The sequence below is a fragment of the Larimichthys crocea genome, chromosome XII, assembly GCF_000972845.2.
Source record: "Larimichthys crocea isolate SSNF chromosome XII, L_crocea_2.0, whole genome shotgun sequence".
Classification (NCBI taxonomy): domain Eukaryota; kingdom Metazoa; phylum Chordata; class Actinopteri; family Sciaenidae; genus Larimichthys; species Larimichthys crocea.
Window position 1 is genome coordinate 15,299,731 of NC_040022.1, and position 23,367 is coordinate 15,323,097.

Genomic DNA, 23,367 nt, shown 5'->3' on the forward strand with positions numbered 1-23,367 from the left:
CATTACAACAAATGACTAAATTTCAGTTTTTTTTATTTTCCCAACAATAATTTTGTTATTTAAAGTAATGTCTCATTAATTTATCAAATAATCTTCCTGATAATCAAAGTCATTCCCATTTAACATTGACTGGCTGTGGTTATACATATGGCAAAGTAATGCATTATACTGCATGTAGACATACTACATATAGACTACAAAAAGCCCATTCAGATGGTCAAGGCATTCTTGTGATTGCATAAAGCGTATTTATAATAAAAGGCCTCTTGGTCTATATCATGTAAAGGGTACTCTTGTCACATAAATATAAAGTCTTACATCAGTAAAATATTTCATGTGCAACTTAACTTACTAATATTAGAATGAACTTGGCACAGGGTTATGGTGTTAGTCGATCCTGCCGATAAAATGCAGAACGTACTTCTCCATGTAAAGAGTCACTATCATTGGTGACAAGTGAGTAAGATAATCAGTAAATCTGGCTCAGTTTCCTCAGAGATCATTGTCTCACATATTATTGGGGTTATAACACAGCATGTTTAGCTTGATGTTCTCATCCCAGTGGCGTAGCAGCAGGAACAGCTGTCTGGCAGCCCCCTTCAGCCCTGCCATGTCCACTCCCTCGGGCAGCTCCTGACAACGCAGCCAGAAGTCTGCTTTTGCTGCCACCAGCTCCCACTCCATGAAGTAGCCAGCACAGCGGTGCTCAAGCCAGGCTAGAGCCACAGCTGTGGCCCAGCTCGAGCCCTCCAGGTCCTCTTGAGCCAACTGGCTGCCCCCCTGGAGGTCAGCTGGCTCTCCTGAACAGCCTTCACATACATCTGTCTCTGAACCGCGACCACTATCTGCCTGGCCGTGGCTCTGGCTAGGAGAGGGGCCAACAGATAGCTCCAGGGAGCCTTCTTCAGAGCTGGGGAGGTCAGGGGGTGAGGTGACAGGGTCTCGGTCAGACAGGTGTCTTCTGCGAAGCCTTGCTTCTAACATCAGGGGAGTGTCGTCTGGAGTGTGGTGGAAAGGAGGTGCTGTCGGTTTAATGAGGGAGCAGGAAGAAGGGGAGAAGGTAACGTGGTGACTAGTGGGCGCACCAGGAGGCTTGGAAGATGTGGATAAGGATGGAGCACTAGGAGATGTGCAGCGGAAAGGCGGGCTGAGGCTACGGCGGTGGAGGCTGTAGGGTGAAGCCCTCTTCAGGCGATCCAGGGGGATCTGGACACAGTCAGAGTAGATCTCTGTCAGAAGAAAAGCTCCCGATGCCAGCTGCAGACGCACCTGAGTAGACACCATATAGACACAAATTAATACATTTGTTTGCACACTTGTGTGTTGTAATATATGTATATAGCTCACCAGGGGCACATAGTCTGGAGCTTCAGTTTCAGGTTGTTTCTCTGTCTCTGCAGACAGACAGTGGGACTTGAGAGGAACCTGCTTTCCTGATGAAATAGAGGACCTGAGTCTGCCCAGTGGAAATCTGGAAAAGAGGTGGCATTGTTTTAGCACTTTAATATCTAATATATACATATGCATAATATACACCCCTCACAGAAAGGGGCATACTATCTGAAGTGACTTCAGTACAAATATCGCTACAAATGAGGTGTGAGGAGGATGAGAGTTTGAGAGCACCTTGAAAGAAAATTACAAAAAAAATACATTTAAATTATAATGCCACCTTCACACCTTCACAATTTAGTTACCTGGCACCAAAGAAGCTCTCCATTGACTTGCTCTCGATGGATCGCTGTGAACGAGTGCACGAGGCGCCTGTTATTGCTGGGGCCGTAGCACTGCCCCCTAAACCTGAGACAGCAGCATAGAGTAAAACATTAAACAACATTGTTTTAACGGCACTGAGTGTGTTTAAAGACTCAATTCACCCATCATTTACATGAAATGTTTTTTTAGAAGAACTACTTTCTTTGTAACAAATAGTTTCTTGAAAATGTTTTACAGTGTTTTGTTTTTTTTGTGTTATCCAATGTTTCTGGAAAAGAATTTAGCTCTGGACATTTTGTCAGTGCTGTGTGCACTTACATTGTGTTGGGGTATAGGGGTACAAAGACTGATATCTCAAAACCTGGGTAAATAAAACCAAAATGCATGCCATGCAGATAGTTTTGGTTTTATTATTTATTTTATTTTTCATGTAATTTGGGTGTATTGATCCTTTAATGTCTACCTCAGGGGATCCTGATACGTATAGTCAAGCCAGGGGAAAGCAGCTCTCACCTCAGACTGAACTGGCTTTCTTGTCAGACACCTCTAACCTTGGGACTACACTGACACTACAATGTTTCCACTGATCGAGACGACAGCAATACTTACTAGAATCCCAGGATGTAAGGCTACATGGTGAAGCAGGTGTGTCATCTCTGTCTGAGAGATACAAAGATTGTTGATGACCTAAAGTCTTGACAACTGGAATGGGCGGTGATATCATTCAGTCTGTTCTACCTGTAGAGTTAAAGGTGTCCTCGACCTCTTCACTGTCTCTGCTGGTGCGCCGTCTGCCCAAACCGACAGAATAGGCCCTCTGCCTGCGACTACCTGACTGGGAACTCCTTCTGTTCCCCAAATGCATCCCTACACACAGAAAGAGAGCACAAACAGACAGACTAAAACGTGATATTCAGATGGTCCACATAACTGACAACATCTAGATTAGACACTAATTACAGTTATTTACTTGACAGTAAGTCACACCTGTGTTTTGGATGTCGATGCTGTCTGGCAAGCCTTTGTTGGGGTTGCTATCAGTGGCAGTGAAGGCTGTGTACATGCAGACGATGTTACAGTGCTTACTGGTCTGGATAGCCTTCATGCGGTAGCGCTTAGCTGAACCTACAAAACAGTAATGGTTAGACAGTATGTTTACACTATTACAGTGACAAATATTTAAAGTTCAGCCTCACCGTGTCCAATGTCGCTCTCCTTCTCTGCCATTTTCTCAAAGTCCCTTATAACTGAACGAGCAGTCAGTTGGTGAATGATCTCCTCCCATGGTTCTCCTCCTCTTCCTTCTTCTCCTCCTCCACATCCCTCAACCCCTGGTGTCTCCTGGCCCTCAGGAGTCCAGAGGTGCCCCAGGTCTACAGTGACCTCCCAGGACACGGGTCTGCCGCACAGCATGCCATGAATGAGCGAGCGGCATTGACCTGGTGGTGGATCCTCGGGTGGAACAGCAGTAAAGAGATACTCTGGGTCTGTGAAGCTGTCCCAGTCCAGAGGAGAGGCAGGGAACAGGAGTCCATCTGAGGGTCAGAGTAAGAAGACAAATTTTAAAGGAAACAGGAAGAATAATCCTGCCAGCTGAAGGTTATCATAGGCAACTGGACTAGCTTAGTTACTTGAAGATGTTTTTCCTCTTATCCAAGAGGCTTCTTTAGTTCTAATTATGTCAAGGTGTCAATGACCCCACAGAGGTACAGTAAATACCTGGTACAAGTAAATACGTGTCTATGATAACCTTCAATGGATACTAAGACCTGGATAACTGAGAATTTTCACAGACAAAGACAATCCTACTTTTCTTAATACTATAGCTTACTGGAGTCAGTGAGGCTCCTGCGGGACAGTGTCCCTCTTGATGGGGGCTTTGTCTCCCCATCGCTTTCGTCCAGTCTCCCTCCCAGAGTTTGGTCGAAGGAGACTCTCTCTAGAGCTCTCCTCAGACGATGCATCTCCAGCTCGCCCTGAGGAGATGAGAAACTCCGCGCTGCCATGGTTGAACGGGCCAGTGCTTTATGTCTCCTTCGACACTCCTCACCTCCATCCAGATGGCCACTCTGGTTGTAAAAGAGGGGCTATGTATGATATTTTGTATATTCCAGGAGCAATCAACTTCTGGCTCAAGTACTACATTGGTTATGGAATATTTCAACAGCCCTCAATAATGACTGTCAACTAAGAGCAACAAAGCTAGAGGTTGCCCCCCTCTCTCAAAACACAGCATGCCTTGTGGCTTTATTGTTTTCTGGTTTACTGTGTTGGTGGATAAATTGGTATCTTTCAAAAGCTACAATAGATTTCTCTCACTATTATTGTTGCAATTTGTCATAAAGCAGTGGGTAGAGAAAGTAAAAAATTCTCTTTGATTCACTGACAGATGAAAACGTTTTTTTGCTGTCAAACTATTTTGTTGTGGTGGTGGAGGTGTCTTTTTATGTCTTTTTCTTGCCTAAGTTTTGGCAGAAAAAAACACAAAACTGCTTTATGGGGGAATCTGTTACAATCAGTCTCACCTTTTCTGCCCTGTTATCAGAGGTTTCCACTGAGAGGTTTTGTTGCCACGCAGAGTCTGCCCACCGAGACAGGGATGATCTCTGTTCCGGAGGGGGCATCTTTTCAAGGCCTTGGGGTAGAGACCCTGTATCCAGCACTGGATCAGACGTGTGAGGGTCAGGCAGAAAGACCCTGTCTGTAGTGTCAGAGTTGGACGAGGCGTGTATGTGTGAGTGGGACTGTGTCTGTAGACTCCGCTCACTACTGAGGGAGCAGCGAGTGAGGACATACTGCTCCTGGATGTAAGAGCTCTCTTGGATCCTCCTCCTCACGTCACTGGACCAGTCTAGTTCCACACCTAGAGCGGGTAAATAGTAAGCGTGACGTGTCTAGCCTTGGATTTTGCATACTAGGTATTCACTACAAGATTCATTGATAAGCAACAGACCTGGGCTGGTGCCAGGGTCTGTGTCTCTGGCACAGGAGAACTCAGAGGAGATTTCTCTGGAAATCTCCCTCAGTGCCTCTTCCAAGTCATTGCCATCTGCACACGTCACCACAGGCATTAACTCAGAGGCAGGAGGTGAAAGCTCATCATTTGATTGGCCAAAAACTGAACCAGTGGACCCACGATGTACACCTTTATAGCCACGCCTTTGAGACTATAAAACAAGACAGTTATTAAGATATATTAATATATTATTATATATTTTATATTGAGAAATGTTTTTCCATGCAGACACACACAGGTGCGATGTATACCTCTGTCTTTTTTGCTTTGAAATTTGTCATATCGTACAGGGTGCAATATCCAATTAGACGATTCCCAGGGTAGAGTGGAGGGATTTCATTGGGTGAAAGAAAAGCCTCCATGTTCTCTGGCAGGTACCAATCAATCCGTACATCAGTCAGCACAGGTTCAAAGGCCTTTTTCAGAGACTTGATTAACTGTGGAGAAAGATTGGACACAATATCCATAATTTTTTTACAGACTTTACAATAAAACTTTTAGAACTGACAAGTCACCAGTGGTCAAAGAAGTATTCAGATTTTTACAGACAATGTTAATGTGAAAATACTCCATTACAAATAAAAGTCATGCAATCAAAATCTTACTTTTTTAAATTACAGAAGTATATTCACTGATTTGTACTGCAGAGAAATGGCCCCAGTGACTCATATATTATTTTATATCACACTATCACTTAATACTGATTCATCAATGTGAACTAAAAGTAGTCTTTTACCGGTGTAGCTGGTCACAGTACAGCTAGGTTTAACTACTTTCCACACAGTAGTTTGGTCCTTTAGTGCCAACAACAACAATAAATCTAAAACCGAAACAATGGGGCCCAACTGCACGTTTTTGTAAGTGGTCACAAGTCAAGATGGGGATATACTTGGGATATACTGGTCTCATCTTTAACAATGTGTTGTATTTTAGCAGATGTTCTTAAATCTGTCAAATTATTTAGTAAAGATCACAATGTTTCCTTGTGAAATGTAGTAATAAATAGTCAAAATTGTACCTGTTTTTTATGCGATACAACTACCAAAATTTGATTGTACTTGTTCTGCAATTCATATTTATTCCAATAGGTGTCAGTGTTGCACTGCTGCTGACCTTAGGCTGGAGTCTCTCCTCATCATCCAAGAACTCTGTAGTCCCTCCTGTCAGTTTGGCAACGCCCTGCAGGAGTCTCCTGCAGGCTCGGGGACCAAGGCCCAGGCCAAAGCATCTGCAGAGGTGATGCAGGATATACATAAAAAAAACTAAATTATGATGCCATAATTATTATGTTTTTTCAGCTATTATGGAGTGATTCACTTTGATTCACTGCCTGCACTTGGTTTTACCATCTGAACAAATCAAGTACCAGCCTCTTGCATCGACTCAGACTTACGTAAGTATCTATTTATGAAACCATAATGGCATACAGAGGCTTCCATGTGTCTTGAGAAAAGAGGACATTTGGAGTCATCAAACAGACAGAACTGTTATTTGGGCACTCAGAGGGATCACAAGCCATTTGGCTAATTGAGAGTTTGAAAAGAGCAAGGGGGACAGAATAATTGAAAAGACTCAGATCTTGAGTGTCGAATGTCTCTCAAGAAAAAAATCTATTCTGCCTTAATAAGAAGACATAAAACCAAAATACAAAGACAGCAAACATGCACATAGTGTGCGAAGGGACAGCCAAAATACAGTGGAGAAAGTCACTCCAACAGGAGAATACTAATGAGAGATAAATGGAGTTATTGTGCATTGCTGAAGGGCCTGGGGAAAACCAGAGGGGCGTGACTCTTACTGCAGAGAGCACTTAACGGGATTACTGGGCGGGGCTGAAGGATACCTCAGCCCTTTCTTTCACAGTGCCTTGGTCTCACTTCCTCTTCTTGCATGCCCTCTCTTCCTATCTGCTTCTCTCTTGCTCTCTTTCCTCCCCCACATCTCTCTCGTATGCCATATTTATCACCTTCTTCTTCCTGCACTCACTGCACTCTATTCCTCTCTGCTTCCTTGTCACCCACATTGATTTAATGTCCTATCACACACAGCCACAGAATAAATCTTTTTTAACTAGTTTTTTAAATTAATGTTAATTTTGTACGTGTTTGCCTTATATCAGATAGCCACCTGTACAATGGGTTTAATATCTAATTGGCAGTTTAGTTTTAACTTTGTTTTTAGTACCTGCCAGCGCATGTATTCCTGCGGACCAGCTCCAGCACTTTAGCTACATTGGTGATGGATCCATCTGTGATGATGAAGACTTGGCGAGGATATGAGCGCTGCATGGGCTGCTGGTACACCCAAGACAGCGCCCCGAGCAGGTTGGTGCCTCGCATGTCTGCTCTCATCCTCTGGACGTACTCATACGCCTGCATCAGAGTGACCTGTGTGCGTACGCAGAGAGACAGAGCAGGAAAGATGCTATCAGATCTACAGTAAAATAAAAACAGCAACACCTGTCCAACTGCGTGACGTCGACTGTGCAAACATACACCTATGTTGTCAAGATAAATTCACTGTTTGATATCAGATGCCCCAATTACCCTGTGAGGGTAGCAGAGAATTGAATCAGTACGTCTCTAATAAAGAGAGAGCAAACATACACACATTAGCACCTGCTTTAAAACCACCTCAAATCACACCGTGGACAAACATGCCTGACAGGAGAGGAGATGGAAGGACATCTCCTGCCTTCGTGAAAATGCATGAAAGGTCACCATATGGTCGAGAGTATGTGCAAAGACTGTTTGTCCATGTAGCCCCTGGTCTGGATAAAACCTGATACTCTGCTACTAAGGCAACCCAAGGAGCTGACCTATTGTTTGATTAGAGAGTTGACAAAATAGAACAGATAGTCCTCCATGGTTGAAAAACATCAGCTTTTAGGAAACATGATCCAAACCCTCTCTGTGTGTGTTGTCACTGAAAAGAATTCATATGTTATTAAGAATAACATTTGTTTAAAAGAAAATCTTAAAAACAGGGCTGGTTCAGATCATTATCTAAATCTAAGCAAGGTGATTGTGTAAAGCTAACATCAGTGCCGAGCTTGCTGGCGGTGAACAGAGGCTTAATGGTAGTGCCGAAGCCCACAATGTTGAGCATGGTGCCAGAAGGGAGACTCTTCAATGCCACCACCATGGCTTCCTGTGGAAACAAGACAGGATGAGGTCAGATTAAAGCACGTACAGCTTACAACTAAAAACTAAAATCATTGGTATGTTTTTAATCCCGCCTGCAGCTCACCTTTACACGGTGGATGTTGGTCCCACTCATGCTGCCACTGCGATCCACGAGGAACAGCAGTTCTCTGGTGGCTTTGTGCAGCTCTAGAGGTTCACACAGTAAGTCAGGACAGAAGTTGAGCATCAAGACGGGGCTGCTCAGAATGTCCTTGTGGTATCGCTTCCTCACAAACTCCAGCTGCAAGTGGAACATCGGCATGTCAGCGCGTGTGATATCAAAGGTAGATAAAGAGATGTAGTAAAGCAGTGTGTGAGTAACTACCTTCCTCTCAGGTTCTGAATCTTTGCGAGTACAGCGAATGAAATCACGTCGGGAACAGATCTGCTGTTCGTACTGACTGAATGAGAGCCTTCCTCTCTCTAATATGACCAGTGGGCTGTGAGGTTCTGTGGAAGAGGTTTGTTAACTGTCATACACAGATATCATAATGAAAAACACAACAACAAAGAGGGCAAACAAATTAAGTACAGTTTGAAATTGCTCACCACTGAGGTGCAGAATGATCTCTATGTGTCTGTCATATGGATGCTCCTGTGCCAAGGTAATGTAGGTAGCAGAGGCACTTTGGGCACTGGGGTCTGCATCTGCCCTCAGAGCGTGAGTGGGGCTCTCCAAGCCTACAAATCAGTTAAAGGAAAATTAAAGAGAGAAAAATAAATGTTTTTATAGGTTTTGGTGTTTTGATAAGTAATAATGCCTTTTTTAATTTAAAATATATAAATGCCAGTCATGCATATTCAAAGTAATTTGTTCTTTTTCCATTTCTACAGAGCACACCAGTAGACCGGAAGATTAAGTCCTCCATTTATCCCCTTCGGATACTGTGTTGTGGCTGTAGCACTCTTCTATAATCTCATTGATTTTATGTGTAATGACATTGCCCACTCTTCCAACATTTCACAATAGCTGCGTCAAGATTCACAGAATCAAAGATATTTGAGGAGTACCGGCCAGTAGGCAAGCCCCTCTGACCAGCAGCTGGAAGTTGAGTTCATAAGGTGCCAGGTTGGCAGCTGGACTGGTGAAAATGGCGTGGGCACATTGCTGCTCAGAGTCTAGAGCCCGATCTTGTTTCCCAGAGGTGGCACCGAAACAGCTGGTTGGTCTGAGGAGGAGAACAATACACAACAGTCAGGCTTTATTGCATATATTTAACTGAAATGTGCAGTGCTGGCTAAAACAGTGTTGTAGTTGAGACATAAATACCCATTCTCTTCAGATTTCCCTCCGTTTTCACTCTTGCTTGAAGGCATCTGTCCAGTGACGATTGGGGTAAGTAATGTGGGGTAGACGATGCGAATTGCTCCATTTTCTAATGTGGGGAGCTCCAGTGTGGTGCTTATGACAACGGACACGATATCCATGGGACCAATGACGCCTGTGCCCACGATGAAGGTGGTTCTTTCAAGGTCTTCGTCCAGGATGAGATGTCCTAAAGAAGAAATAGAGTAGTTACTCACATCATGAAACAATTCAAATAGACATAAGGATATCTCCAAATAATATATTTAGTGAAAACATATCAAAATGGTGAAATAGCTGCTTCCTGTTTTTGAACACTTGTTAAATAAATAAATCCCACAAGAGATGAATGATATGAAATTAAAAAGAAAAAATGAAAAAGTTAAAGTTCAAATAAAGTTAAAGGACAACCACCTCTCCAAAAACAAACAAACAAACAAACAAACAGAAAAACAGAAAAAAATCCCATTACATCCCTCCTTTTCTGATCCCCTAATAACTTTCATATGGTCCCAAATATAAAATTATTTATGCCTTGAAATCAAAATAACCTAAAGCTGCAAACGGGCTACTTGAATATGTGCAGTTTTGGCTGTATTAGAGATATTACTCCATGTACATGATGCCATCGTTTCCAATAAAATACTCCTAACTTCAAGTTGATATATGTTTGTACTAAGGGAACGCCATTTCACCATTAGGCAGGCAGCCAAATCTATTTGCCTCCCTTGTCCTTTCTATCCTCAGTGAGGCTAAAACAGGACAAAGAAGCAACTTACTGTAGCTATATTTGTATTCATGCAGAGAGCAGATCATTATAGCAGCAGACAGCAGTCTACAACAGTCCAATGTAGTGGAAATGATTTGCGATTTTACTACATCATAGTACAAATCACAATTTTTACAGGAAGTCTCAGCAGGTTGAATTTCCTGAGCTGAAAGCTAAGCGTATCTTCTGTTATAAGCATTTGAAATTAGGGTATACAGACAACCGTACATTCATTCTTATTCAGATATTCTTCATCAGGTCTGGGTTTATAAACTAGAGTGTCTGCAGGACAGAGAAGCGATGACTGGTGGCTGCTGGCAGTGTCCATAAATGAATTAGATTGATTCTGCTCATTAACTGTTAGGGAAAGAAGTAGCCTTAAAAACATGGGTAATATGAGTTCTCATGGATGCATATCTATTTTCTTACATGTCAAGGTTTATGAAATCATATCATATAATTATATAGGCACCACAATATAACATTTTTTTGTTCACAGCATTCATCTTCCTTCCTCACCGTTAGTGCATTGTATGTCGAGGCTGGAGCTTCCACAGCAGCCCCACTCCCGACCATTCCCACAGTGGCCTTCAAGACCAGATCCAGGGCAGCAATCCAAACAGCAATCCTTCAGCTTCCCTCGGCTCTGGATCTGGACACCCACCAACCGACCCGCAATCACAGCCTCAAAACCAACCACAACCTCCTTTTCCCCCAGAGGGTACACAAACACACCTGAGATGATGGAAATGTTTGACACACAAACACAAAAACAACTTCAGGCTTTGGAAACAATCAAACTACATCACATGTAGCATGTTTAAACATACAATAGATATTATGTAAGAGAATGATGAAGATCAATTCCCAGATTTCTGAATGATTTCATTGCAGCTGCTTTGGACAAATGTATTTACTGTGATGTAACACGCTGACATAGCAGCTTTCAAAAGAACATTTCAAATGCTGTTTTGCTTCATTTTGTTATTCACCATATTAACTGTGTTAACCAACTTTTAACAAGTTATTATTAGTTTTACAACTTTATCCAAAATTAGACTATTATTGGATTATTACAAATTTACCCTTGTTCTTGTATTTTAATATGCCATAGTTCTGACTGTACTGAAAAAACTGCAGCCTTTAGGTGTCTAAGAAAGTCTCTCACCAGTTCCATATATCATGTTTATGATAATAATTGTATGCTTGAGAGTTTCTAGTCTGGCTTTAGATTCTCCATAGTTACTTTATGAGACTGTCGGCAAGGTCATAAAACTAAAAAATAAGCTAAGCTAAACTAAAGTTAATAGATATGACTGATTTTAGTCATGTCAGATTTAAACGTAGGAGACAGCCCTTCCTGAAGTTCAAATGATCTGTGGTCTTCCTCATGAGTCAGTCCTACATTTTGTCAAATCATTTGTCCTCGGGGCATTTCTATGCCAACAGCACGCAGGTGTAAGTCCCAGTAAAACCACTTATGTTTAGTCCACTCTAAATCCAGGACGTGATGTCTTATAAAATTTTATGATGATACATCTAAGCTTAATATATTTCCACCAAACTTTCACAAGCTCTTTTGCTAACAAACGAGGCGACATATCAGATTATGGTTGTAAACATTGTTTGCTGGCTGTTATATAATATTGGGTTGTTATTGGACGCACTTTTGAGGATTAAGTAAAGTAGGCTATCTAGTTATTTGAATTCCAACTCAAAACAATCTCATTCATTTATCTTTTATATGAATCAAAATACAGTTTTATTTCCAAGAGTGAATCATCACACTACTCACCTTCTACAGACTCTGTGTCAGCATTAGCATAGGTAAGGTGTGCGGTGATGCCCAGGGAGCAGCCATTGGCACAGGACTTGATGCTGGAGGCCTTGAGTAGCAATGGTTCCCATGTAGAGCAGTTTCTCAGTCCCACCATCTTTCCAGGTCAGCACCAAGCCTCTTATCTGCTGGTTGTATAAGAACACAGGTACAGAGACCAGTGAAGCACACAGGAAGAGGAATATGTGAGTGTGCATTTAAATTCTCTCATTTTCCATTTTCCGTTCACAGCATAATCACAATAATCTTTGTAAATTAGACCAGATTTTTCTAGTGTCATTCAAAAGCATCAGCAATGTCTATTATATGTATAATTTATATGTACGAATGCCTGCCGCATGTTTATTTGTACGTGTCAGCTCTTGGACATGTAAGTAAGCTATCTCCTCTCTGCAGGCTCTTAGCAACCAACTGTGGTAGTTTGAGTGTAAGAGGCTTGGTCAATCATTAACGCTGCAGGTCAACACTTACTACACTATGCATCATGCTTAACATATACAATCACTGGTCAACCTGTATGCAAATCCATGTAGACTTATGACAAGTGTCTTAGACTACGCTAAACTGAAACTTAGTAACAAACCACTAACTATTCCCTTCAGTTTCTGTTTATGAAACTCAAGCAACAACTCTTCATGACTACTTAATAACTTTAAGTGCAGCAGGTGCAGAGACCAGTGTGCAGATCACAGCTTAGAGACTGGCAGACTGCACAAAACCATGTGTGTGTGTGTGCATGTGTGCATGTGTGTGTATGTGTGTGTACACACACATGCGGGCATTTGTGTGTGTGCATGTGTGTGCATGTGTGTGTGTGTTTGCTGTGGTCCAGGTAATGTTTTTTTCACATCTACCTTTCTAACAAGATCAACAGCCTCCATCTGGCTACCGTGCTCTCAGCTCATAACAGGCAAATAAATGCCTGGTTTGCTAAAGTAGGACAAAGTGAGGCTGTCAGAATACAAACAAAAGGAAAAGTACAGGATAGCACCTCTATGTATACTGCGAAGACTCAGAACTGTGGCAAAGCTGATGAATAAGCCTGGCAGAGTAACTGTTCAGTGTTATCACTGAGAGATAAGGACTTCTTTGCACATTATGATGTTGAATTTGTGTGTGTGTGTGTGTGTGTGTGTGTGGTTTTAATTACACTATATCAATATATGGTGCAGGATGAATGATGTAAACACTACACATGCACATACTAGCCTTGTAAAGTTCTGTCTAAAACTCAAATGCAGATATTTGCAGGAAGACATGTTGGCACACAAGTTGCTATGACAGCTGTTATTTAAAAAAAAAAATCCACATCTTACAGAGAGAAACTGTATTTCCTCTGTGAGGTTTAATTATGCTGTCTGGGTGTTTGCAGTAGCATAGCTGGCAAAGAGTTAGCTCTGATCAGCACTGCAGTCCTTTTATGTCAGTTACAATCTTCAGTTAACAAGTAACATAATCATGCAGGAACACTTACTGTACTGTTCTGTGCACTGTCAGGTAATTTGCCTTGCCTGCCTTGTGTCCACTCTCAGCATCACTCCACCATCACATCTGCTCGCAGGTTTCCCAGTGAGGAGTTTTCCTGGTAACAGATACTGCTCCCCTCGCTCTCTCTCTCTCTCTCTCGCACTCTCTCTGTCTGTCTCCCTCTCTCTGGCTTTCTCTCACTCCCCACAAATCCACCGGTCCTATAAGGAAAGAATCATTTCACAGAGTAGAGCCATTTATTCAGAGACATGATATTAGAAATATATTCCAAAACTGTATCTGAGTTGAATATTGTCTATATATATATTAACAGATTAGTCCTTGTATAGCATATAAGACATCAAACCCAAAATCTTGAGTAACTACATAACATTTATTTCCAGTATCGGGCAATCATGTCCCTTTCGGAAGACCTGGAAATGTCACTAATGTGATCAATCATCAACATGCAGCTCTGCACTAACCCACATTTCCTGTAAAGTGAAATGTCATCTGCTTACCTGCTCTGACCTGAACCACAGAGCTAATCACAAACTATGATCCTGAACCTGCTTGTGTTCGGACAACAAGCTAACACACAACGGTAAGTGAGGCAAGAGCCTGCTTCTCATCCAGACAATTGGCTGTGATGGTAGCAGCACCATAATTCATGGCTAATGGCTCGGGCCAGAGAGAGGAGGGAGGGTGATGTGTTCTGCCTCTTCCAACAGGTCAGTGAGAGCAGCAGGCGTGGGTAGGTGAGACCAAAGAAGCAGCAGCTTTTTGTCTTCTATTCTTCATTTTAATGGCTCCAATGTGCCAGACATGGAAAAAGAAACCAAAACAGTAAAGCTACATTTGAAAAAAAAAAAAAAAAAAGAGAACATACGGAGTGCCAAACAAGTAAGAATAAGACATATGAGCATGAAAAGCTGTGTGTTGATTTAATCTGTTTCTTCATATTATCAATATATAATGAATTACTATTTTAAACAAAGCTGTTGGTTAACACCAAAACCAAAGCAGAAATTGTTTTTCTTATTTTATTTTCTTATGTTATATGCCATTTATTCTATAGTCTTATTACAGACCAGTGTTTGGAATATAACAAAACAAAATAACAACAAAAAAGTTCATTAATGATCATGACTTAAATTTTCTGACTTAAAGACTAGTGAAGTCTTGTGATTACTGAGAGGAGACATGACTTTCATTGTTTCAATGTTTTTTTCAATAAATGTTCGAGCATCAACCTTCGTGGCTGTGAAGTGAAGCTGATGCGAAAGTGCCAGAAACTGCAGTTGACGTTCATCAGTTCAGTTCCATGTTTGTTTGCACAGACAAAGAGGTAACAGGGCTATTTTAGTGCAACAGATAATTAGTTTAATGAGTAGCATAAAAATCATATTGCTTCCCATATGGCACATAAAAGGGATCTGTAAGAACAGAGGACACAAGATTGTTTGTTTTATTGATTTACTGATTTTTTTCCGTTTATTATTTTGTAGTGCTTGCAGGCGTGTGTGAGCAGAGAGAGGGGCAACTGAGGTCAGAATAGTGTAATAACAACAGTAATATCCTAATATTTTTGATACCTTTTTAATATTTCAGGTGGGAAGCAGTCAACTGTTTGTTTTGATGTTCAAGTCCTGCTTCAGCCTTTTATATAGTATAGTAGTATACTGAAAACCATATTCTTCATACACATCCAACTTCCAACAAATCAAAATACCATACTTTGATTTGGGGTATGATTATAATTATGAGTTTATCAATAAAATCCTCATTCTTTTTCTGTGAGTGTGTATGAGAGAGAGCGAGTGAGGTATCAGTATTTCCAATTTGTGTCCCATACTGCCTCCGTGTGGCCTTTTTCATTTTTTAGGTAAAGGTAAATTAAGGTAAATGATGACAATTGTGTACAGAAAGACCCTTTTCCCAGCAGCCATTTTGACATTAAATAGTAGGTATACACAGGTGTTACCAGTGATAGTAATTAAGGTCACGTTCCATTCAGTTCAAGCAGAGTCAGCGTGCTGCTGTTGTGCAGCTGCTGGCTCACTTTAAAGGCTCTGCTGCAATAAATGGAATGGAACCTTAATTACTATCATTGGAAACACCTGAGCTGACCCTACTATTTCATGTCAAAGTGGCTGCTGTCAAAAAGGTCTATTTATATAGAAGTCCTCAAAAGGTTTATACAGCATTTATATTATTATAACATTCTTCACCATCTAAATAATGCCTCTGATGAAATAAAAATGTTAAACTGCACAAATATGCAAATATGCTCTAGTGGCTAATTTATGAATAGTCTAGTTAAAAGAGCACCTGACAGATTTATGTGTGTAGGCTACTCCTGTCATCAGGCCACCTGAGATTTTAGTTTTATAGCTGCTGAAAAGTCATATTTTGTTTTTAAAAGACGTGAGTAATTAACAATTATTATAAATGGAATGTTTTACATAAATTATTTGATGTTGCTGAAGTTTTTTGCAACAATGTGCTTGCAGATAACATTTACACAGTAATTTACCACAATGTTATCTGTGTGGACAGGTGAGATTATTTGAGTTAAAGTTAGTTATTAGTATCTGGATTAGTTGAGCTAGTTAAAGTTATGTATTTGTATGTTATTGTTATCTAGTTTTCTTCTGAAGTTCATTTTCCACTGTTGCTCTGGTTATACATGCTACTGTATATAACTTTGATTAACTTTTCTGTTGGCGGGTATCTCACCACGTCTAGCCTTATCTAGTACAACCAGTGACAGTATAGAGACGGAGTCAGTGGTGTATGCATGTCATCGCCCACAGGTTTGAAGCCCACAAACTCTGGCTCTGGTTGATAGTCCACAGGTAGCAACATTCAGCAACAATCCAACAACTTACTCACTATTGACTAGAACTTACAAAAAGTAAACACAGAAGTTCATTGTTACCAATTTTATAGTCAAATTAATTACCTGGGGGGGGGGGAAACATGTTAAAAGCTACTTAGCATTAATATCTTGAACCAAACATATTTACAACAAGCTAATAAAGGCTTCAGCAATGTAGCAGAGGCATGTTGAGAGCTTTAGCTTATCATGCTGCTGTCAAACCCCATCACAGTTTTTACTTAATGCATTCAATAGCTAATGATGCAAGCTCAGGTCGTGCAGAACATTTCAGACTGCACTGTTTCAACATTGTGACACTAGATGTCAGCCTTTTCAAGTCAGCTGGAGCATGTTAGTAGTGGACTGAAATCACAAGTATAATGTATCCATTATTTTTCTGTTTATTTAGCTGTCTGGTGGTCTGTTATTTGCATCTTTCAAAGCCTTTTTTGACAACACATAATTAGTTTTCTGAGCTGACTAATTAACATGAATGATGTTGTTAGCACATAAGTTTAGTTCACAGTTACTTACTAAGCTGGCTTACTCCATTCTCAGGTGCTGCTCAGTGTTTGGAAGCTGAGCGGCTTGTTAAGTGGATTGGTTTGTGTTCATGGATGCTGGATGTGAAAACAACACCTGAACATACTGTTGTAGGATCACACAATGGTGAGCGCTTCTTAATTGTCTGCACAAAATATTTAAGAAACACTATTTGTTTTTCTTTTTTTGCTGTACTTGAAGCATTAACAGGAGACACCAATTTTAGTTGCTGATGCATGAGTGTTCTACAGGATGATTCAACATTATATATAACTGTGAACTGCACCCTGCTATAAAGTACATTTGTTTTTGAGAAGCGAATGATAAGCTCACTCTTTTTCTGTTCATTGTGGCTCGAGGTGGAGAATGTAACACTGTGTCTTAACCACCAGCAGGTAAACAGAGTGAACATGTGTGAAGAGACCAGCTCAAATGTGCTACAACACACTGAGAGACGCATTAGAGTCTGAAGGTAAGGTACATCCACTCGCACATGTAGAGTAGTACCAATACATAGCCTGAAAGAGCAAAGGGACAGAATGAGATGTGGCCAGATTGGGGGATAAACTGCACATTTTTATTCCTCAAACTTAGCTCAGAGTCCAAACATACAAAATTCCAGTATCACTAACCTTCAAAGCATCATTCTGGATAGAGACAGAGGAGCTTTCTTTTTTGGTGATAAATAAAGATTCACAAACATAACTTCAACTCTGTTGCAAATATGAGATCAATTATAAAATATAACTTTGATTTCTTTATGCTACTCGTGATTGAATTTTGCAAATTGCTTTTTATTCAATAAGAACAGAGCATTGTGTGACAAGACAAAGGGCCTGTGTAGATGAATTATTATTGTTATCATAATTATTACAAACTTAGTCAACCAAATCATCATTACCACTCCATTTAGGTAAAGTGGATATTTCATTACTGAACAGTTGGTGGTTAATGTGCATTTAATGGCAGTTAATGTGATTGTTGAGGTCATAATAGATCTAATTAACAACATGTCTAACAATGACCCAATACAGGCCTGTGCAGACGAGCTGCTTGTGCTTGACTATTGTCAGGGGCTTCAAGTGTCTGTCTGTGTTGAAATGTTGGGAACCTCTTCTCTCTTGCGTACCCCACTGACCTAGATTTCAATTGTTTTCTGCCTGAAACAATGGGAGAAATGGTTTCATAACCGAACACAATACCTGGGTGTTATTCAACACGATTGTTGTTACGGTTCTCATTGCGGTGATTTTGTGCTGAGCATTGGGTGTTTTCTTTATGTAACCTGCTCAAACAGCCAGCCAATGACGAGCCCATACACTGCACAATAAATCTCTTCAAGATGGTCCAACAGATGATTGTGTGTTCACATGAATTTCTGCAGCACAGTTTATCCAGTCACTGCTCTTTCAAACACAAGCACCAGCTTCTTATATGAATTTATTAATCTTTCTCACATCAAATCTTATTCTCCCAAGACATACCTAAGTGTTATAACATGAGAGACAGCTGTCACCTGATTCTGAAAAAAAAAAAAAAGACCTTGGTTATGAGCTTATTTGTCTCTGCTTCCTCCTATTTACTAGGAAGGTTGCTAACTTAATCTGAAATTGAGGATTGTTAAACAACATAATTGTAATTTTCTTATTTTAGGGCTCATCCTAAAAAAATGTTACACTGTTACACCTCTGTGTGTTACAGGTAGAATTGGGGGAAACCTCTTATATATACTGTCCACCTATCAAAGAATTAAAAGTGGCATTAGAACAGCATAAAACAGAAGCAAAGACACAAAAATAACATGAGAAAACAAACAAATACACAATAAAAATGAAAATAAAATGAGATAGAAAAATTCTAGAGAAAGACGGTTGCAATGCAGTAATGAGAGGCCTCAAATCCATTCAAGGAAATAAAAACGCTGCGTGGAATTAATAGCTTAAGTTGCACATTTAAGATTGTCAGAAAGTTGATTTTCATCTATGATCTGCACAGTAACTAGAAGCAAATTTGCCCTAATTACTTCTGACTCAGGACAATACTGAGGATCTAAGAGACCGACTGGGTTTATATTTATGAAGCAGATCATCCTAAGGTTGTTAAGAGATTTAAACAACTTTTACAGATACATCATGTCCCTGAATTAATACTGCAAAAAATTATATAAAATAGGCCATTTCCAACAATTCACTAATGCATCACAAGTTTGCATTATTTACAATAGTTTCAGTTTTTATGGCTTAAGATGTCACCAAAAATGCTCAAATAAAAGGTGTGCACAACCTTTTGGCCAGCAGTGTTACTGTTGGAAAAGAGTAGATAGGTAGAACATCACAGCTTTTTTTTTTTAGATAGAAACAGGCAGGCGGAGGAGAAAAGAGAGGCAGAGTGCTCCATGCTTGGTGGATAGATGAAGCCATAGTGAGCAGAAGGCAAATTAATCAAAGGACATCAAAGGAAAATGGATTGAGGGAGAGAAGGAATGAAAGAGTGCCGCCCGTTTGTCCCAAGCCGTTCCCGCTCCGCTCCGCCTGAGCTTGCTCTCAGATCTCAGGGCCATTGTGCCGCACGGGTGCATGGAGGGGGCTGGGGCACAATGCACACACAACAAAACATACACACACACTGACAACAAATATCTGAAAGAAAGGGTTGAAGAAAAATATAATTTTTTCATCATGTGTAATTCTGTCTGACCTGTTTTTGTTTCTCATCTGTGCACATTTGCAGTTGCGTGCAGTTTTTTTGTTTGTTTTTTGAGTTGGCTGCACAAACTGACTGAAACATAAACACACAACACAAAAACGCTCTCCAACACGTACTGTATGTTGTTGTCAGTGTGAACTCTGCTGTCATTGCTGGCTTGTGGCAGCAGGGATCGGCTCTCTTTGATATTGCCCTGCTGGATTTAGCCGCCACTCTTTTTATTGTTTGGCCAGTTAGTTGGCTCAAAGTTGACTCCAATTTGTGCTTCTCCTTTGGGTTACTGGTCGGGACAGACTTCTTTCTGTGTCCACGCAGACTGTGACCATCCCTGTGTCTGTTGCCTGTGAATGTACAAAACATCTTGTGTACATCACTTTATACCTGGATCACTTTTTGCCGATATTTTTACTATCCAATGTGGTTGTATACTGTAAAATTATTATGCACAGTAGAATCACATCTGGCTTTTGTGTCTTGCAAGAGAAAATGTGTCCTTGAATATGTGCATATATGAGTTATGGTGAGTAAACAAACGTGGTCTGACACATTATATACTGTCAGGTCTTGCACACAGAGCTGCGTAATCAATTTATGTTAAGTACTCATCTTTTCTACTTTAAAATCATGGTAGACAGGCAGATGATCTCTTTTCTCCAGCACACACAGAAGCCACTGTTTTGGCTCAATACACATTGATTGTAAAAAAACTAAAAATCTGAGGTTCTTTACAGCAGAATGACACTTTGGATGAACATTCATGATTTAGTGTGATGAAAGTTTTAAAATGCAAAGTCCTCCTAAATCTCAATTTGTCCTCATACATAAAATCAACTTAGTGAACTTAATGAGATCCTAGCTTTTAGTTACATTCAGCTTTAGTAAAACAGGGAATGGTTGTAATGCTTCACGTTTACTATAATGTTTTTCACATGGGTAGATCTCACATGATGTATGTATGGTGTAAGGTGAAATACTACTCTAACTACACACATTAATCTTTTTTAGATGTAAGGATTTAGACATCTATCAGCACTTGTGTTGTGTGGCATTTTCACTTTTTTCTATAAAGACAATATGAATGTGTATTATTTAATCAGAAGGATAAACAATTTGTCTCAGGTAATATGTCAGTTTAACTTTTGTTTCAGCGGGTGCAGTGACAAATTCGGATTTGTTTGATGAATGATTTCTGACGTACTTTTAAAAATACACCATGTTCATTTCTTACCGTATCTTTATGTAACAAAAGCAGAGTTCAGCAGAGAAAGACAAAAGTGATGTGAACTGACAATATTTTAATGGGGGGGATAAAAGACTGTAAGTGATCAATGGAGGCGGCGGCCAAGTGATGCCCAGGGGACGGCTTTGATGTGGGCATCCTCAGAGGGACGCCGGGGACAATGCCCTCTTTGAGGGGCATGCAGAATGGCAGACACTCACACTCTCTCTCTCACACACTCTGTCACTCAACCTCCCTCCATCTCCTGCTCGCTCCACTCACGCTGCGACTCGATTCAGACACTCGTTGACGTCCCTCTCTCGTTCTACATTCCTCTACACCAGTGTCACATCAGCCCATATCCTTATCTGCATAACTTTCTCCCTCTTCCTCTCACATTAATTAATTCAAACAACACCCCCTTCCCTGCCGCCCAGCCAATCACTCCTCTGTCCCGTTATCCCCCCTCCCTATCTGTATCTCTCTCTCTCTCCCTCTGTCTCCTTTCATAGAACCAAACCTCTTTGTAATGTCCAGCCTTGGCAAGTTGCGCCCGATTTGCTGTCACAGTCTTAATGAATTCATCTGTTTGTGTATTGGCCATGGGAGCATTTCTCCCTCCTCCCTCCCTCACACTCTCTCTTTCCTACCCCCCACCCTCCCTCTTACTGGTGTTCCGCTGGGGGCTCTATATATACCAGGGACCACTCCAGGCACCTATTGTTCCTCTAAGTAAACTTACAGACAGATGCCCTGCACCACAGTGTGGGAGAGAGTCCAAAGAGTCAGGAGGAAGGAGACAGTTAGCGATTGCAGAGAGCAACCAGACAATAAAGATCTGGAAACACTGCAGGCAAGCCTCATCTCCAGCACCTTTGCATCCTCTTCACTCATTTTGTGTGTCTGCTGCCCGTCTGCTTGTTGTCACTTCGGAGTGGAGGTCTGATGTTCTGACACCATGCTGCTGCTGATATCACTGCTGCTTATGGGACTCGACTGCTTGCCGGGAGCCCCAACGGGTCGAGAGGTCTACAGGATGCCCCAGAGTACGCTTAAAGGTAATTTTTCTAAATTAACACAATTTTTGTGTGTATGTGTGTTTAAATTATGGGTATATGTGTTAAGAGTAGTGAGAACAGTACCTGTCAGTAACTATATACAGCACGTCAAGGTTTATTAGATTTTTTTATATATCTTAGATATATATTTATATATATGTTTTAATTTAATGCATCGTAGTGACAACCCTGCAAACAAACACTGGTGATTCTGCAATGCCCCAAAAGCATTAATATCTCTCTAGGAGCTAAGAGGACAAAACATAACATACTATTACTTTAAACTTGAGAGTGTCATACACCGATACTGACACATGTATAAATATTGGAATTTTTGTTTTTGCTATGAGTTTACTTTGTTGTTTAAGTTGGATGATTACCGATCTCCTCCCATACATGCAGAATATGTTTTGGTGTTTTACTAATGAGCAGCAGGTGTCTAACCTCAAAAGAAGTAATACAACACATTTTTTCACACTGTGCAGTTCAGCACTCGTCTTCTAAGCAGAACAAGAATAGAAATATTACCACTTGTGTTTTTTTTCTTTTTTCGCCTACATTGCACTTTCTCTGGCAGGCTTGTCACAGAGCTACTGCAGAGAAACCTTGAAATTCTGCAGTGGAGCACAGTGGTGAGGGACCTATGCCCCTCTCTAGTTGAAGTGCTGAGTACAGCAGGCCCTTCATACAAACGGCTGGTGATGGTAGTGTGTGTTTGGAGTGTTTAGAACAAGAGACTTGGGGTCCCTAGAGCTGCCAGCCCGTGCCCCTACGGCCTATCCCTGCCCGTCAGCCTCTGCCAGCTCAGCCCTGGCCTTCTAATTAAGTCTTCAATCAGCATTGTTGTTGTTAGTGGCCTATCCTGTGATGTGCTGCGGCACAGAGGGGGGTTGGCGGGTTGGCGGCCTGATTGATATGTGTCTGCAGAAGCCTCACAAGCGCGCTGAGCGTGAGCTAGCTTCCCCAACATGCTGCCAATGAGCTCAAAGAGCAGCATGAGAAAAAGGGGGCTACTCACACACATACCAGAAAGCTGTACCAATTCATGCTAATGCTCACATACACACAGTGTTCCCACAGCAGCGACCTAGAGATCCTTTCTAGTAGTATGTTGATACATTTTTCCTTTCAAAATTCTCAGAATATTGTCATACACAGATATTTTTATATCATCATGTAGTTGTGGTCAAGATATGCCCTTACCAAGACAATTGTAATGGAGACATTACTATAAATTCATCTTTGACATTGTACTGCAGTTCTGAACTGGACGACATATACACTAATACAATATATATGTGTCGTTTTATGTGTCTCCTATTCTCTCTCAGCATATTTCGTCTTCTCCTTCCATAACTTGTCTCACATCTTAGTGCTTTTTTAAGTATTTAAAGTTTTCTGTTCTTTCTTTTCTCTTTCTTCCTGTCGTCTCTTACAGCCCTGTCTGATCGTGGCACTGTGGTTCTAGAGGCAGCCATGACCAGTGCCCTGTCCGCTCTCGAGCGTGCATCATCTGAGAGAAGTAGGGCTGAAGCAGGCTGCCGGGGCTGTGTTCCCTGTTTGTTTCAGGACTGTGGACAGCTGTCGGGCTCCTGCTGTAAGTAAAATATGACTCTTCTTGCCCTTGTCTCCTCTCCTGTATTGCCAATGAATGCTTTCTTAGT

General features: G+C 41.0%; 1 protein-coding gene across 1 annotated transcript; it reads right to left on the minus strand.

Annotated features, from left to right (window-relative positions):
• Positions 1-38: 38 nt before the first annotated feature.
• vwa5b2 (von Willebrand factor A domain containing 5B2) lies at positions 39-14,015 on the minus strand. Its single transcript, XM_027284994.1, has 23 exons — positions 13,818-14,015; positions 13,304-13,517; positions 11,788-11,954; positions 10,512-10,727; positions 9,188-9,413; positions 8,929-9,086; positions 8,467-8,598; positions 8,243-8,367; positions 7,982-8,158; positions 7,772-7,882; positions 6,917-7,119; positions 5,846-5,960; positions 4,984-5,169; positions 4,670-4,883; positions 4,242-4,579; positions 3,548-3,785; positions 2,913-3,251; positions 2,704-2,841; positions 2,455-2,583; positions 2,326-2,376; positions 1,698-1,800; positions 1,348-1,471; positions 39-1,269 (listed from the first exon to the last, which is right to left on the minus strand). The coding sequence occupies exons 3-23, from the start codon at positions 11,924-11,926 to the stop codon at positions 508-510; spliced, it is 4,224 nt and encodes a 1,407-aa protein (XP_027140795.1). The 5' UTR covers positions 11,927-11,954; positions 13,304-13,517; positions 13,818-14,015; the 3' UTR covers positions 39-507.
• Positions 14,016-23,367: the final 9,352 nt, after the last annotated feature.